At 43.7% G+C, this 18,944-nt stretch overlaps 1 protein-coding gene across 1 annotated transcript in view; it reads right to left on the reverse strand.

The window, feature by feature from the left end:
• The window catches only part of kcnh4b (potassium voltage-gated channel, subfamily H (eag-related), member 4b), a 115,369-nt gene that overhangs the window by 10,557 nt on the left and 85,868 nt on the right, over nt 1-18,944 (reverse strand). Inside the window, exons 12-14 of the mRNA XM_067969223.1 lie at nt 14,390-14,428; nt 10,938-11,305; nt 5,551-5,657 (exon numbers count right to left, since the gene is read on the reverse strand). Of these exons, the coding sequence (XP_067825324.1) occupies nt 5,551-5,657; nt 10,938-11,305; nt 14,390-14,428 (514 nt within the window). The remainder of the gene's footprint in view (nt 1-5,550; nt 5,658-10,937; nt 11,306-14,389; nt 14,429-18,944) is intronic.

Genomic DNA, 18,944 nt, shown 5'->3' on the forward strand with positions numbered 1-18,944 from the left:
GAAGCTTGTTCCAATTTGGAATTTCTGCCAAATTCTTCCCACCTCCCAACCAGCAAGGTTTCTGGCCTCCACAGTGTAATGCTCCATGAGCCAGCCAAGATGGGCATCTTGCCACCTGGATTAAGTTTGCTAATTTCCTCCTTTCCCCTTGCCCATCAAAACAAATCTCACCCAGGCACCTTAGCCTTAAACCTATGACATTCTCTCCTATCTCCCTTCATGCCTTCTCCGAGCTCATCTTATCCATTAGATCCACCTCCTGTTCCCTTGACCCTGTTCCCACTAAAATGCTGACAACTCAGCTTCCCTTTTGGCCCCCATACTAGCTGACTTTATAAATGGTTCCCTTTCCTCAGGTACTGTACTCTCTCTTTCAAAACCACCATCATCACCACATCCTCAAAAGACTTACCCTCAACCCTCTGTCTTTTGCAAACTACTGTCCCATCTCCAACCTCCCTTTCCTTTCCAAATTCCTTGACTGTGTTGTTGTCTCCAAAACCTATGCCCACCTTTCCTGTAACTCCATGTTTGCATCTCTCCTATCAGGTTTCTGCCCCTTGCCACAGCACTAATCCAAGTCATAAATGACAGTCTATGACTTTGACCATAATACATTATCCCTCCTCATCCTCCTCTCTGCAGCCTTTGACACGTTCAACCATAACATTCTCTTCCGTCGCCTCTCCTTCATTGTCCAGCTCAGTGGGACTTCCCTCGCTTGATTCCACTTTTACCTATCCGATCATAGCCAGCGCATCTCCAGCAGTGGCTTCTCTTCTCGCCCCTGTACCGTTACCTCTGGAGTCTCTCAAGGATCTAACCTTGGCCCCCTCCATGCTTCCCATTGGTGACACAGTCTGAAGACATGGGATCAGATTCCACATGTACTCTGATGGCACCCAGCTCTACCTCTCTGCCACATCCCTTGACCCGTCCACTGCCTTTGTGTTGTCAGACTGCTTGTCCGACATCCAGTCTTGGGTAAGCTGTAATTTTCTCCAGCTAAACATTGAAGACTGAAGCAATCATCTCGGCCCCTGCCAGAAACTCCGTTCCCTCACCACCGATTCCATCCCTCTCCCCAGCCATTATCTCAGCTAGAAACAGAGACTGTTCATAAAGTCAGCATCCTATGCAACCCTGAGCTGAGCTTCTAACTCCATATCCTCTCCACTACAAAGCCCTCCTACTTCCACCTCTGTAACATTGTTCGCCTCTGTTCCTGACTCAGCCCATCGCAGCTGTAATCCTCATCCATGCCTTTGTCACTTCCAGACTTGACTATTCAATGCTCTCTTCACCGGCTTCCCATCCTCCAACCTCCATAAAATTCAGTTCATGCAAAACTCTGCTGCCAATACCCTATCCCACATCAAGTACCATTCAACGCACGCTTAAAGTGAGACTTTGGACTAGTGTTATTCTGCATCGGATGCAAACTCAAAGAGATGTGAGGTAGCCTTTTACTGCACTAGATCATCAGATCGGGATGCAACATCTGTGTTATACTGACATTTTTTCCATCAATGAATGCTCAAAACCACTTTGCTTCAACAAAAAATGGCCAATGTAGGGATATTGAACATTTGTTTGTATGTTTGTTCTTATCCATTTTAAACATAATAAATTAGCAATTTAAAATTGCCAGGAAAGGACAACACTGAAAGTGTTCCACACTTCAAAATGCAGTGAAATATGCCCATTTCCAATTCCCTTTCACTTAACAGTCAATTATCTTAAAGAAAAGCTGTGGGCTCCAAATAATTTCTGCTTCATGCACAGAGTACAGCTTCCGCTATCTGCTTCCCAGTACTAATTAAATTTATCACTTCATCTACACACTGCTAACAAGTTTCAAAGTGGATGCTTCCCTCTGACTGAGGAGACATCCATTCTTGCAGAGAATTAGTAGCCTTGAGCTCATTAGCAGCTCTTTTTGTCACAGTGTCTTGCTCTTTGTTGAGATTACACAAAATCCAGAAATTCTGTGTGTTGCAAGTTCATTTTTGCTCATTAAATACAGGGGAAGATTTCCTCTGGCTGCCCAGTGCAGTGAAATAATAACCACCCTCTTTATGAATGCATTCATGATTTTGTTACACCAAGTGCTCAAAGGAAATCTCCACCACTCCAAAAAGCACACAGGAAACTGTTTAATTGGTTAAAATCCTATTTTTATAAATTCTAATTTTTAAAATTTGTTCTCCAATGTTAACATTTCCAGTTTCTCCATAATATCACCCTTTTCTCTGTTCCAATCTTGAATGTGGAGATGCCGGTGATGGACTGGGGTGGACAAATGTAAGGAATCTTACAACACCAGGTTATAGTCCAACAAATTTATTTTAAAATCACAAGCTTTCGGAGATTATCCCCTTCGTCAGATGAATGAGTGAAAAGGTTCTCAAATCGCATATCTTATACTCGGCTGGGACAGCATCACACCAATCAAAAGGTGTCGTTGTTATTCAAACAGGCCAGTCACGGAGAACAGCACATCCCAGTACACTGGATATACATTGTGTCAATTACACAGACAGGCAGAAAGAAACCCAAAATGGCAGAGAGAGAGAGAATATTAAAAAACATAATTTTTTCCCCCCTTTTTTTTGAAGGCAGTGACTCATGCTAGATACAGTTCCACAGAGACTAGCAACTCTCCAATAACTGCCCAAGTGAAGGCAAGCAGTAAGAATTAGTGAACTAATTGACACGGGACAGCATCACAACACAGCTTAAACCTGTCCCCATCCTCTCTCCATACACTCCTTCCAGCAGGTGTCACTGGACAGTGTTCAGGAACACCTGCCTTATTATTCTCTCCCGAGCCCAAGGTATGGAGGGCATTTGTGGTGTCCCCAGCGCTGCCTAGTCCGAGATCAGCTGACTCAGCACAGATCAGGATCTAAACCTGGGACTTTCAGGGTCTGTGTCAATCAATCCAACACCGCACAGTGCATTTACCCACTGAGCCATCGGGCAGCTCCCAGTCACTCAATTTATTTTAGCCAACAGCGCAACATTATCTGGTGGCAAAAGACCGAGGGCTGATCTTACGACAGTGAAGGCTGTTCCCATGGAAACCATTCCCTTGGAAATTGATCTCCTATGTTGATAAATTAAGAATGAATGAGCAGCAGAAACTCAACACTACAACAGTGTTCCGTGTAAAGAAAGACTTGCATTTATATAGCATCTTTCACAACCTCAGGACATTTCAAAGTACTTTACAGCCAATGAAGTACTTTTGAAATGTAGTCACTGTTGCAAAGTAGGAAATGTGGCAACCAATTTGCGCACAGCAAGGTCCCACAAACAGCAATGAGATAAATGGCTAGATAATCTGTTTTGGTGATTTTGGTTGAGGGATAAATATTGGCCGGGACTCCGGGAGAACTCCCTTGCTCTTTTTCGAATAGTACCATGGGATCTTTTACATCCACCTGAGAGGGTAGACGGGGCCTCGGTTTAACATCTTATTTAAAATAAAATGTTAAAAGTTATTAAATAAAAGTTATTTGGAGCCTTCAATTTCTTTTTAGGGCATGAATTGGATGTTGGGGGCTTGTTTCTAGATTTAACAAGTTTCTAATCTAAAGTTTCATTTCCCCACAATCATTAAAATTCCAAATAAACCCTGTCGACAACCATTACATTTCTTGAGTCCCCATTGCTACAAGACACAGAAAGCTCATTATATTCATTGGTGAAGGTTTATCATTCACCAGGAAGGGTTTTCTCTCGAAACATCTATAATTCTCTAAATCATCTGTCTGTGTATTGTTTTGAGTTAGATTATCTTTGTTGCTGTAAATATTGATCCTGTTTTGTTTAGACTATATTTACTGATGAATATTCATTTTGTAAATTAAAATAATCATGTTTTACATCACAAAGGAGGTGGGATGTAATATATAAAGGGATTCAATAAGGTAGATACAGAAAAACCATTTCCTCTGGTAGGGGAATCCAGAACAATGGGGCATAAACCTCAAATTAGAGCTAAGCCATTCAGGGGTGAAATCAGGAAGCATTTTTTTCACACATAAGGTAGTGGAAATCTGGAACTCTCTCTCCCAAAAGGCTGTGGATGCTGGGGGTCAATTGAAATTTTCAAGGATGAGATTGATACATTTTTCTTAGGGAAGAGTATCAAGGGATATAGAGCAAAGGCAGTTAAAGGGAGTTGAGGTATGGATCAGCTATAATCTAATTGAATGGTGGAACAGGCATGAGGGGCTGAATGGCCTACTCTTGTTCCTATAATCTAATTTTTATTAAATAATCTCTTATCGATGTAATTTATTCAGCTGGGGCTGTATCATTCTCTCATTCCCTTCAATTACTTTGGTCACAGCCCAGAACACATTCGATCTTAACAATTTGTGATTTCAGTATATAGCTGTTTGAAATCCCATCACACAATCCAAAAACCTTTAAACATCACAGGCACATGGTCTTAGAACTAAATGTTGCTCAAAGGGAAGTGCTCCTTCATTCATCATACAGCAGAGGTTGGGTGCAACTGTACAAGAGAAGCAAAGTAAGGCTGGCTTCTAGTCAATGAAATTTTTTTTAATATAGATTAATTAGATTGTATCCTACATTTGTACTCTAAAAAGAATAATTAATAGCAAGTTGTTGAATGTAGAATTTATCCCATTTGTGAGTGGTGCTACACAACATAAGTGCAGCCAGTGTTGCTTGCATCTGAACAAGTGGGATAAACTCAGAGATTCTGCCGATCTCTCAACACAACTATGGCAGAACCCCACCCCACCCCCCCCGCCCCCGCCCCCTCCGGAATACAGCAGAATCCTGACTGCACTGCGGCTCTGCTCTCTTCAAGAGTTTCCAACTTGCTTTGCAAGAACTAGAACCTCCTTCCCTTCACAATACAAATGTTGTTGGTGGGGGGCTGCAGAGTCAGGGGCGGAGACTCCCTATTCCAGGACCTGACGCATATGTGGAGACCAGTACGCAAATTGAATTGAGATGTACTGGCTTCCAGAGGGGCAAAGGTGGGCCCTGCTTGTTGGGTCCAAGGCAGGGAAATGGCCCGCTGTTCCCCCCCCCCCCCACCACCACCCCGTCCAAAGAAAGGGGGGGGATTTTTAAAAAAATTACTGTTTGATAACCTTACACAGGGCATAGCCAGGGTTGGGGGCCTGGGCAACCACAATCGCCCAGTGGTGGGTGGGTGCCAGATTTTCGAGCCACATGGTTCAGGTGGGCACAGGAGACGGTGCTGTAGTGGCGCTCGAGTCGGCCTGCCCCACGCAAATGAGGTGTCCTCCCATTGACCCTGCAAACTCCGGCATTGGAGGGCACCAGTGGGCACCATCATATGGATCCCAACCTGAGGAATTTCAATCCCTCTATTTTCAGCAATGTAGCATCCAGTAGTCACATTCTTTGCAATAGACCTTTCCGATGCCAGTCAACCTTTTAAAAATGAATAGCTGTTTCTTAACTCTTATTCAAGCTTTCCCAAACACTCCTGGTTTGGATGACCCTCCCCAATGTGAGGTGTATGAGGCGAATTACCTTTCTTTGGAGAGAATTTGGTCGATTTCTGAAAATTCGGATCAACATTGAAGTGAAATGTTTGTGTTTCGTATGTCTTGCCATCGTCTTCAATCCCATCAACAACCCTGCAAAAAAAGAGAAGAACTAAATGTAAACAGTTTGTTAATCTGATGAACATCAATCTCATGTTTCATACATGAGTGACTATACCATTACCATCTCGCTATATTAAGAACTGACTTGACTGTGTATTACTGGCTGACACCTCAACAAGGAGCGAGTAGCAGGTTCATCTTTACAACTGCAGCCGATGCTACAGCTCCTGCTCTGCTGCTGCTCCTATCTCCTTGGTACCATAGGTTTGCAGTGCCATTCTCTAAACTTCTGCTGCTTTTTTTCAAATCTAAACGTCACTGCTGTTGACACTTTTCTTAAAATGCATAGACCACTAGGAAAAATGCTGCACAATCTACACTGCTGTGGTGCAGAGTTTAGTGGGAGAGTGCAGCAACCAGCAGCAGAATGGGATACAGAGGCCTTGAGAAAAAAAGAGAAAGAGAGAGAGAGAGAATGTGAGAGAGAGATAAAAAAAGAGAGAAAGAGGGAGAGATTTGTACAGCGTCTTTCATGACCTTAGGACGTCCCAAAGTGCTTTACAGCTAATGAAGTACTTTTGAAGTGCAGTCACTGTTGTAATGTAGGAAACACAGTAGCCAATTTGCACACAGCAAGGTCCCACAAACAGCAATGAAATAAATGGACCAGATTATCTGTTTTTGGTGATATTGTTTGAGGGATGAATATTGGCCAGGACACCAGGGAGAACTCCACTGCTCTTCTTCAAAATAGTGCCATGAGATCTTATACGTCCACCTAAGAGGGCAGACGGGGCCTTGGTTTAACGTCTCATCTGAAAGACTGACAGTCCAGCTCTCCCTCAGTAGTTCACTGGAGTATTAGCCTGAATTTTGTGCTCAAGTCTCTGGAGTAGGACTTGAATCCACAACCTTCTAACTCAGAGGCAAAAGTGCTACCCACTGAGCCACAGCTGACACTAAAGAAGAGGAAGGATCAGATTATGGGAGCAACAGCAAAGTGGGAGAGGCAATGGCAGAACAGACAGGAGAGCTGGCAGGTGGAGAAAGATGAGAATCAGGAATGACCGAAACATGAGATACACAGTCAGCTATCACCACAAACCTCTCAGTTAATAAAAAAAAGTCATGGCCTTTCAGTGAGACTTCTATACAGGAGGTGGACTCAATTAGTTTTAGCCTTGTGTAATAGTTGTCTTCAATTTAGGTAAAAAAGTTAGTAACTAATTTAAAGGTGCTTTTACATTGGAGCCCCAATTTTGGGAGAACCATGCTCTACAGACTTTTGAGCAATGTTCTCTCCTGTTTACATTCCTACTCAATGCTGCTTTCCCCCATTTACGTTCCAACCCCGTTCTGTTCTTTCCCCATTCATAGTACGCACCCAGTTCCGCTCTTTCCCATTCAAATTCACACATGGCACTGCTCCCCACCTCCCCACTGCCCCCACCCCCATTTATACCATTCTCCATCAGGCATTGAGCAGAAGCATGCTAGCCCACGTATACAATGGCTGGCTGCAAATTGATAACAGATATAACATTATTCATTGGGTATTTTTCAGACCTTCCTGAGTGTAACAGTGCTCTCAGACGACATTTTCACCCCGCTCTCTGGAGTCAGATCAGGCCAATGCTACTGTTACAGTGTAAATGCACACTAGAGAGTTCTAGAAAGACTTAAATCTGTTTGAACAGCAAAACAAAAACACTTTTAAATCCACACCTATACATCAGTAATTGTACTTTGGCACAGTTTTTAATATCTGCCTTTGTCTGTAGTGTCACCTAAGTTTTCCTTGCAACTTAAGCACCAGGTAATTAAATATAATTAGCAGCTTGCTTATTTCAAGTTTTCCACCTCCCTTTGACAGTGACTCACGCAGTCTTCTAACCCACATTCCACGTTATATTCAGGATCAGCAAAGTAAACAGCAAAGGGCAGGTCTGTATAATTTGTTGCCCCAAGAATTCCCTCCTCTCCTTTCCTATGAAAAAAAAAACCCTGCTCCACATCACTTCTCTCTTTAGTACGAGATGTTGCAGATACATTTGGCTCATGTGTTGGATTGAAGCTAAGAGTGCAAGTTCATGATTTCTTATTATTTTTAGACCTGACAACATCGGTGAGATTCATGATCAGTAAAAGTGACACAGATCACAATCATTTAAACAAATGGAGCTGTGTTTATTTTTCAGTGACGTGCATCAAAATAGGTACATTAATGAGCGTTTGTCACTCCTGTTGAGAGTCAGTTAGCAGGTCTGTACATCCCGAAGCACGTCAGACCCACAGTCCTTGCTTTTGTTCCAGTTTTCTTACTCAGTGCGGGAAATGACGCACAATAGTGTAGAATGTTATTAAATTGGCGGGGAAAGTGACAAATGATTAAAACCTTCTATCATTCCTCCCCGAGGGATTCAAGTCTCTTATCTGGGTGACAACAATTTTTCACTGATCAGCTTTAATTCAAAACCGCTTGTGGCAGTCGGGTAATTAGACAACATTCAGATAGCAAAATCATTAATTATTGGATTCACCATTAAACAACACGTCAGCTTGAAGTGGTCCCAAAGTGATTGTGGGATTGTGGTCTCCTTGCTTTTGTCGTGAAGGGGCAGAGTAGGTGTTAACTGAGAACCCAAACCAATCTCTCCTCCATTTCTGAAGGGATGATTCTGCTACAATGGTATCTGATAATTACAGTCAGAGGGGGCAGAGAGTTACCATCCTTCCCCTCCCCCCAAATCAGATGGGTTTATTTTTTTTATATATATGAGTGTCTGGTAACTTTACTGTGCTGAGCTGTGGAATGCTGGGATGCAGGTTCATGCTCTAGTTTCGTCACACAGCAAACTCCTGAGCATGATTTTTACCCCACGCTACCGCAAATATTCGCGTTGGGAACTTGGAAGCGAATTGAGTGCCTCACAATCTGCGATCGCAACTCAACTGAAGTTAAGTATTTAAGCTGCCGGGTTTCCTTCATGCCAGGCAGCTAGATTGAGAGGCTGGCTGACCGTCGGCAGTGAAAGGAGCTGCAAATCAGAGAGGGGGGCCGGGAAGCAGAGAGAGATCATCAGACTTGGAAAAAATCGGAGTGTGGGGGGACGCAGATGACATCGGGTGGTGGGAGGGGCCACCAGCGCTGACATTGGGTGGGCGGGGGGGAACGTCAGCCAGCAACCGACAACATCGGGGCATCCAGCCAGCAATGAAGATCGGGCTGGGGGAGTCAGCCAGCAATGAAGATCAGGATGGGGGCGGTCAGCCAACGATGGAGATCGGGAGGGGGTCAGCCAGCAACGACATCGGTGGGGGGAGTATCCAGCCAGCAACAAAGGTGGTGGTGGTGGGGTTGGCCGATCATGGGGTTCCTGCCGGCCAGGTGAGTTTGGATGAAACACTCCTGCTCCTCTGGGCCTGCAAGCAGTGCAATAAAGGCGCTCACCTCATGGGTCCGGCCTTTCCCGCCTGCTTTCGCCTGACGTGATTTGGAAGCGATGGGAAACACGAACAGGTAAGGTTAAATTCATTTTAATGTTCCAATACACAAAATATTAAGTACCTCAAGTCTCTCAATGAGGTACATTGCTCTTTTAAGTATCGGCCCGCTGGCTTTAAATGGGGGTTGGACTTCCTGGTGTCTGCTGTCCACACGCATACAAACCTGCCTGGGTTTAACCCAGAAGCGGGCAAGTTGGAGCTGGGATGCGGTCCCCCTCCAAATACCTGTTATTTTAACCTCCCACCCTCCCCCAACCCACCCGTTCTTGGGGGTTAAAATTTACCCCCTGATGTCAGCCAGGCTACTAGATGGGAAGGGGTCAAGGCAAGGCCAGGTGATTCCCCAAAGCAAGCGAGGAAAGAGAAAAAAAATCATGAAGTAAGTTGGCACGGATACTCTTGCGTATGTCTTGACAGCTGGCTCTTGCCAATGACTCCATTCCCCTCCCCGGTCACTGTCAGAGGTTGAACCAGAATGTTTGCTATCTCGGCATCCTATTCGACCCTGAGCTAAGTTTCCAGCCTCTGTATCCTCTCCATCATAAAAACCATTTACTTCCACCTCCATAACATAGCGCGTCTCCACCTATTAAATCTTCTGAAGACAAGTTCTTCCAGGTTCCTCTCTGCTCCCCCGCTCAAAAATAAATAAAACATTCAGAACACCAAACTAGTTTTCCATCCTGCATTAAACAGCTAAGATTTGTCCCTTCCTTGGTATTTAATCACCATGTTCTCTCTTCTAAACCTCTGCTACTGCTTCCTCCTGGTGCCCATTTTATTCCAATGTATTTTGATGACGCAGTCACTTGCTCTGCTTACCTATAGCACCTTGTGTATCACTTACAGAGATTTTGCTATTTATAACACATGCAGTGTCCTCTTTGCTTTAGAGACTGAGTATTTTAGAAAGACTCTTTTTCATACTAAATGAACCAGAGTGAATCACCCAGTAGCACCACTTAGTCATTGGCCATATTACAGGAAATCGAGGTCCGCTTTGCAACCAAGGAGGTAGAATCCAGGCAAGAACATTCTGGTCCTTACTTTTGTATCTCAAATAGTTTTGTCACGGGTGGTCAATAAAATATTGAAATTTCAACTGTTGGAAAAATCGGTGTGTAAAATAATTCTGTATTTACTTTCTCACTTGGATAAAATCCCTCTAAATAGCACTGGTCGCTGCCCTAAAATTGGAAGACACAAAAATCGGCAGGGTGAAATTCCTCTTTTGTAGAAAAATAAGGAATCTTTTTTCCGTGTTGGTGAATCCTGAATGAAATCACCTCAGAAACCGTGTGTTTCGAAGCTGTGCATTACTACAATTCCGTTAGTGACTGTGAATTATGGGGACGAGCAGGTAAGCCCCCCATTTTTTTTTTAAAAAGAGAAATTTCACCCCCAAATGTCTACATTTATTCTGAAACTTCCCTGACATGTGTTGTGTGTGGAAAGCTGTTCCACCAAAGTCTGCCACAAACAAAATCTGCCAGTTCATTTAATGAATAGTTACCATCATTCATCACTTTGTAAATCCTAGATGATCATTTTTTGACTAATCGTGGTCTATAAATTAGTTATAAGTGCAGATAAATTCCCCAATCCATGGCCATTGTATTATCCAGTCGGTAAGAGAAATGGTCATCACCCAAATATACCACTAACAATATGATCTCATGTAAATAGGGCTGTTGGGAGTACACTGGTGCAGTGTAGTTCGCATTATGAGTCACAAATTGTGTACCGTGATAATATATATTTTGAGAGATCATATTGTCATCACATTTAATTGGAGTGTCATACCTAGGACTAAGGTCAGGCGGTCCACAGCAATTCAGAGATGGTAGAAGTAGTTTTGCTGGCTTTCGCACATTACCATTCCCACCATTAGATGTACTGTCTTCCTTCTTGTCTTGGGGGGAGTCGCTTCTTGTCCTCCTGCACTTCCCTGGAGACCGACTGCCAAGCCTTATCGCCGAATAATGCTTGAGGTCATCTCCCAGCAAACTACCAAGTGACCCTCGCCGGATTGGGCTGTTCAAACCGGGCAAAGTGAGCTTCCTCCGGGTCTTAGTTGCTGGTGAGAGGTGTGAATATTCATTTGGTTCATCCTCAGTTTCCAAAATGGAGGGCAGTTTCTTATTGGAATTGTCGCTGCTCTCCAATCGATTCTGAAAATAAATACAACTGTCTCGTTTGTCCGTACATTTTTTAAGTGAGGCATGTATAGGCTCCAAGCCTTCAATTCTCTTGCTGATGGGTTTCATATGTTTTCTTGGTTTTCTGCTAAGCTGAGCTCCAAGTAGGTGAATTCGAATGCCCTTCCTGTAATGCAGCACTCAGGGTGTGACATTCTAGTTATTATACGTCTCCTATTGTTTCAATGAATGAAAAGCATCTACAGTTCAATAACTTTCTCACCAAAGTGAGAAACTGACATTGGGTGTGAGCTATCTTGTTCAGGAGGGGAAATATTAGTCATAAAAATGTTGTGAAAATTATTTGCCCAGTTACTTCCCTCCTCGCTTGGAGTTCCTACCTTATATTGGGGTATGTGTCCTCAGGTCCTGGCTATCCTCTAGTATCTCAGCAAGAGGCCATTCTTCGTGTGTGACATTGGACAGGGTTTGTAAGCAGGCTATTTAAATTTGAGCCCTGACCTATCCTCACCCAACTTCCACATGTAGTTACATTCCAGCTGATTTTGCGCTCGGAGGCTGAACCCAACTGGAGCTTCCCCAGCTGAGATCAGCTACCTCAATGCAGAACGAGGGTTGGACCTGGGGCCTGGCTGGCCTGTCTGACCCCCAGCACTGATCTGGTGGTTTACCTGCTAAACAGTCACAATGAAAAAGTGAGATCTAATTAACTGAGCCAATATTGAATACCTTCAGCAATTATATTTAGAAAAAAAAATACCCACTGCCTGGATGTGGCAAGATGACAGGGGAATGCGAGCCATGACAGAATGCTGAGGACATATTTGTTAGCTTTCCCTTTTTCACAGGTAAGAATGTTCCTTTTCAAGTTTAACACGTTTCTGCGAAATATGGTGCACTTTTCAGAAACATGAAACATCTACAGAGGTCTGGGCTGGAGGGTGAGATTTGAGGTGTTGTTTTAAATGTGTTCTGAAGACATATTTAACTCTTGTCAGCCTAGCAGTCTCAGAATATCCATTTGAACCAATGGTATATTGCAGGGCACATCACTCATCTCCATCTGCCTGTGGTCATAGCAAAATTGATTTCTCTATGATAAGAAATACAAGAGTGGTATGGCATCAAGGTGTAAAGCAGGTGGTTTCAGAATATATGACAAAGGTATAGGCTTTCTGGATGGTTGGGCTGAGGGGAAAAAAATACTTTTCTTCAGAAGTCAACTAAAATACTTTTTAGGTGCTCTTGATAAAAAATATATTGGGGTCACGGGAACTGTGGGGCACAATGGGTTCGGCACCTTCACCTGAAACTTCTATGGAGGTTCTCCCAATTTACTGCCCTAACTTTGGCAGGTGATCAGTGGAACTCCCCGAGAAACAGGCTGAAAACGGCTATAAACAGCCATTTACACTGCGTATTCGGGGTTTCCGCTGATCTTTTGCCACAGTTGAATCGAGACATTATGAGAGCCCCATGCAATAATTCTCCTGCCGTCCTTTCTTGACACTTGGGTTCAAATCCAGCCCAGATTGATGAAATGAAAGTCTCCTCTGTCCGTTGGCATTGGCATGCTGAAGTGAGGGACGGAGTGAGGGACTTTGAGTTACAACATCCTGCCAACTCTGGACTCGGTTCCCCTGACCTGACTCCGGAATGAGGCTGTTTGAGACCCCCTGGAGAAGTCAGTCTTGTACCCATATGGTCTGTCACTGTATGGACTATAACTCCAGTGTCCTGTCAAATCAGGAGTACAAAGAGTTCAGGGAGTCCCCTGGAGTCTAGAAACATAGAACATAGGAACAGGAGTAGGCCATTTAGCCCCTCGAGCCTGTTCCGCCATTCAATGTAACCATGGCTGATCTGTGACCTAACTCCATACACCTGCCTTAGCCCTTATCCCTTAATACCTTTGGTTAACAAAAATCTATCAATCTCAGAATTAAAATTAATAATTGAGCTAGCATCAACTGCCATTTGCGGAAGAGTTTTCCAAATTTCTACCACCCTTTGCATGTAGAAGTGTTTCCTAACTTCACTCCTGAGAGTCCTGGCTCTAATTTTTAGACTATGGCCCCTAGTCCTAGACTCCCCAACCAGCGGTAATAGTTTCTCTCTATCTACCCTGTCAGTTCCCCTTAATATTTTGAAAGCTTCGATCATATCATCCATTAATCTTCTAAATTCCAGGGACTACAACCCTAGTTTGTGTAATCTCTCTTCGTAATTTAACCCTTGGCATCCAGGTATCATTCTAATAAATCTATGCTGCACTCCCTCCAAGGCCAATATATCCCTCCTAAGGTGCAGTGCCCAGAACTGAACACAGTACTCCAGGTGTGGACTAACAAGGGCCTTGTACAGCTGTAGCATAACTTCTACCCCCTTGTATTCTAGTCCTCTGGATATAAAGGCCAGCATTCCAACAGCCTTTTTGATTATTTTCTGTACCAATCCATGATATTTTAATGATCTATGTACATGGACCCCTAAGTCTCTTTGGACCTCCACTGTTTCGAGCTTTTCACCATTTAGAAAGTACTCTGATCAATCCTTTTTTGGTCCAAAGTGGATGAGCTCAAGCTTGCCTACATTGAAATCCGTTTGCCACAGTTTTGCCCATTCACTTAATCTATTAATATCCCTCTGTAATTTTATGCTTCCATCTACACTGCTTACAATGCTGCCTATCTTTGTGTCTTCGGCAAACTTGGAAATGTGGCTTTCTATCCCGTCATCTAAGTCGTTAGTAATAATATCTAGGTTTTAGAGCTATTTGGAGTTTAAGGTGTTTTGTGAAAGCAGGGGAGCTTTGTGCACATGTGGAACCACGAGTACGGAGAGCATTCTCTCAGGTGGAACTGCAGTTGAAGCCAGACAGTACAAATGAGGTCTTGCCTGCTTGGATCCAATACTAGAACTGCCAGTCTCAGACCGATAGCTCCAATATAAATACAACATGAGATTTCCCAGAATTTTTAATCGGGTTTGTCAAACGATTCCCTTCATTTCCCAGTTCAGTTTTTTCCTTTCTCCATCCTTAGTTTATACCACAGTAAATAACGTACTGCACACGGAATAAAATAGCCACCATACCTGGGCGAGTCTTGGGGATTTGCAGAACTTTGAGATTCCCTGTGAAAACAATAGATGCAATTAATATAGTGCAGTTAGCTAGAATAGATCAGCATCTCCACAAGAGGGATTTATATCTGAATCTATATTCAGAGAATCGAGCAGTAACAATCAGACCTACAGTATAACCGAAGCATCTGAACCGGCACTGGAAATGTAGTCAAAGCATATTGTGACAAACAGGAAGGTAGTAAGTGTATTAGCATAACCCTCAATTTTAACTGGTTAAAAGATGTCTACTTTCACCCCCCAAGACATGGGTTCAAGTCCAGCCCAAAATGATGGGAGGAAAGCCTCCTTTTGATGCCAGCTGTTAATTGAAATTAGCTTAAGCAGATTCAACCCATGCCCTGCTGGGGTAAGCCCAAATGTGTCCACAGTTCAGCCGAACTAACAGTCTGACTCCAATATTCCATTAGATTGGCTGCTGTGGGAAATGGGAATGTCACAATGGTCACAATTCAATTCATCGTGCCTATATCATTCTTCTAGGAAATGCACTAAAATCAATCCATCGCCTGTCTATAAAAAGGAAATAGTGTCTTGAACCGGATTAATAATATTGTGCCACAACCTCAGGGTTACTGTCCTGTCAACCTGCAGCCTCATAGCTGGAAAGGTCATCTGCCAGCATGCCTGGCTATTTCCTTTACTGGGGATATGGGAGGATATTGTGCTGTGGGAAGTTGATAGGGTTTAATGTGGAGGGTCAGAGTGGTGGGCCCCAATATTTATGTGTTTGCAAATGTCAGGAACGCATAGGCCCTGCCGAATTTAACGGCAGGACCTCATTATCATATTTTTACTCCATTTTCTACCCGGCAGCCAGCCATAAGAACATAAGAAATAGGAGCAAGAGTAGGCCATACGGCCATACAGCCCATCGGGCCAGATTGAGAGGCTGACCAGCTGCTGGGTGGGAAAGCCAGCGGTAGCGGGTCGCAGACTAGGACCCATTGGGACGGTCCCCAGCAATCGGAAAAGATCGGGGCATGGTGGTGGGTGGGGGATTGGAGCACGGCAGCAAGGAGGGAGGGAAAGGTCGCGGGGGGTGGGGCTGGAAAGATCGCAGGGGGTGGGGAGGGCCGGAAGATCGCGGGGGGGGGGGGAGGGGGCCGGAAGATCGCGGGGGGGGGCCGGAAGATCGCGGGGGGGGGGGGGGGGGAGGGGGCCGGAAGTTCGGGGGGCCGGAATTTCGGGGGGGGGGGGGAGTGGGCCGAAAGGTCACGGCGGAGGGAGGGGGCCAGAAGATCGCGGTTGGATCGGGGGTGGGGGGGGGGTTCAGCAGATCGCAGCAGAAGATTTGCTTTAGGGGCCGGGGGAAAGTGCTCTTGCTCCTCCTGGCCCACCAGCACTTGCCTGCTTGAGCCAGCATCTCCTGCCTCCCTGTAGGTGCCGGGTTTCCTGAGCCACGGGAAACCTGGCCCGCAGCCGTTAAATTCAAACAGCTCCTAAAATCTGAGGAATGGAGCCTCATTTTAAAATTATAATCGTGGACCCGCCTCTCCATTGTGGGTTACTTGGACGTACCCAAACCCACTGCGGTTTAACCGGAAGTAGGTGCATTCGCGACGGGTTGTGCTCGGGTTTCTCATAGTTACCAATTTAACCCCCACTCCTGACCCTCTCCCGCCCATTGTGTTGGGTGGGGGGTTAAAACTCCCCCCATGCTTTCTGTCAGAAATACCTTCTAATACTAACAGTAAGTAACTCATTCACATATCAAAATTTCTCACTCGCAATATTCAGGCATTTCATGTATTCACTATTTTAGGGGTTAACATTGCTGCAAAGTGTAAAACAGATCTGGGGTTTCATTTCCGTTAACAACTGTGTTAAAATAGCACAGGCAAGAATTTATCACAAACATATTAGCCACGGCATAGAGAGGAAATTAAACATCTCGAATCCTTCTCTTTACCAGCTGTTCCAAGGGAATTCAGAAATGTTTATATATGTTTTAATTTTATTGCACTGTATAATGAGAACAGCTGCTATTTAATCACCACAATTTTTAAAAAACGAAAGTCATGACCAGAGGCAATTTTCCCCATCCTGCGTCTGATTAACATAATCTTCCCACAACCAATAGGCCGTTAGCGCGTATCTGGCGGCCCAGAGGAATTAGGATACTGGGTGAGGACATGTAATCCTACCAGAAAAAATCATGTGTTACTAATATCTGGCACAGAACAATCTCTCCACCTAATCCTCCAAACTGTCAACCAACCTTGCTCACATCAAGCCTACCAATATCCTGAACCCTTGAGAGTAGCAAGCTTGTACAGTCGTGCACGGTAGCAGGAATTAGTATCTGGCAAGCTTGTGATCATCTGCTACTTAGACAGTTATAAATTTACACAAGGTACCATTGCTGTGCAACAAATTTGTATAAATAAACTTATATTGGGCCCAGTTGCAATTCCATTGTTGAAAAGCCATATTAAATGCTGAAATCATGTTGAAACATTTATATCGTCACCATCATGTAGCATCACTACTGCTGTTCGCGGCAGCATGCAACTCAGTTTACAAGTATTGGTAGCATCTCTGGTTTCCGGAGAAACAGAGGGTGAATGCTGGAATAGAGATGTCAGTTTGAATCTGCCTATATGTTCTATGCTGCAGTACCTATGAGCTTACCCGTGTGAAACTAAGGGGCTGCATTTCTATGTTAGTGTGACACAAAAGTCCACAACTCTGCGTGGCTCATGCTGCCAGGCTTGTTCTATAGTACAGCCTGTACTTGATGAATTCTGGTGTGACTGTTACCACATAAGGCAAGGTGGCCCTTTCTATAGGCAACTTAGCACTTTTATCAGATTGTAAAGTCCAGTACAGGAAAAGACAGAGTAAGATCCAAGGGGCGTTGAATGTTATGTAGATGCGAGTGATCTCCCAAGGTTTTGCTCACTGTTAGTTGGAGGAAATGGGGCATTTTTTTCAAAATTGTGTTTGTTATAACAGAACAAAAATGGTGGACAGATCGGGATCACTTATGCCACAGTGCCACCACTGGTGGGAGGTCTGAATAGTAGGTGTTACAGTATTAACTGTTAAAAATATTAAAAATAATAGAAATAGGTGTTACTATTATACTTTAGGCATTACCAGTGTCACTAAATTGTGGCAACAGGAAATAAATCAAGAATTATCAATATTTCAATGGATTAGTAATCATTCAAAAGTACTTCAATGGCTGTAAAGCGTTTTGAGGCGTCGTAAAAGGCACTACATAGAAGCAAGTGCTAAAGATATATATACACTCACAATCAAATTTCTGATGTGTGGATAATAGAACCTCTGAGCCTTCTAATAATAAAACCATAACTTTTATTCTATCCTAGCAACGAGGATATAATCTTGTGGATTAAGCTCAGCAATTGCTTTTACATTCTAATAAATACAGCTGGATTAGTTTTTAAAACAGATTTTTTACAAGCAGTGAAAGCTTTGTGATGAGCACATCACCCTCCCACCAACCTTCTATCCTGTGTGCACCCAGCCTTCAGTCCTTGTCATGATAACAAATGTTAAAGCACAATTTTCTGGAATGTTCTCTAGATTAGTTTACCCATGAGATGCTTCCTTAATAAAAATAGTGTCCCATGTGATATGTTCTGAATCTGATTTCTGCTGTTGACTTAGGTAAGTAGGACACAGTGTGATGCATCTATAAACATACGGCTCTCAACAGAAGTCCACAGAAACACATGTCCTAAAAGGGATTTGTGCAAGTCTCTTAATGCGATAACCTTTCAAGCTAGATCTTTTCTGATAGCGGAAAAAATGGGTTTAATGTGAAAGACGGTTATCAACTCTGCCTTTATTCTAATGCTTTAATTGTTCCTCCCCCAGTATCCAGCCATATTAACCCCTAAAATAGAGAGTTTCACCGCCAGAGACGGAAAGAGGGAATTTACGATCCAGTTAGATGAACATAAATCCCTCCTGCTCCCAAACATTTCCCTTCTGCAAACTGAAACTGAGTTTGAATGAGGCCCAGATGATGGTACTATGTGAAATAGCATCAGGCAACCTAACTCGGTTTCTCATGGGCATGCGTTCACAATACAAATAGTACGTCACAAACTGATAACAAACCGTGAATCTCAATCAGCAAGATCATGAGGAGGATTGGTGTGGGAAATAGTTAAGATTCACATTGGTGAAATAGGGTTCCTCTTCTGAAGATGGACATTGTAGGGGAAAAGCAGAGGGCACTTTTCTACATATGTAATTAGTGATGTCTCAGACCAGTGATTTGTGTCTATACAGGGTGCCAAGGAAAATGCTGGTGGATGTCAGGAAAAACCATCGGGTGGTCACTTTAGCATCCAGCCCAATGATATTTAATGCAGCAATGAGGTACTTACATTTTGCCAGTGTGAAGAGACAGCCTGCACCTCTTAAAGGGGAGGTGCATTGTGGCTGCAAGAAGTGATGGGAGTCCTTTATAAAGTGATTCAGTGCTGTAATACTCTTCTCTTTTATATTTATTTTTAGGTCACCTGTG

This window comes from Heptranchias perlo, chromosome 30, assembly GCF_035084215.1.
Source record: "Heptranchias perlo isolate sHepPer1 chromosome 30, sHepPer1.hap1, whole genome shotgun sequence".
NCBI classification, from domain to species: Eukaryota; Metazoa; Chordata; class Chondrichthyes; order Hexanchiformes; family Hexanchidae; genus Heptranchias; species Heptranchias perlo.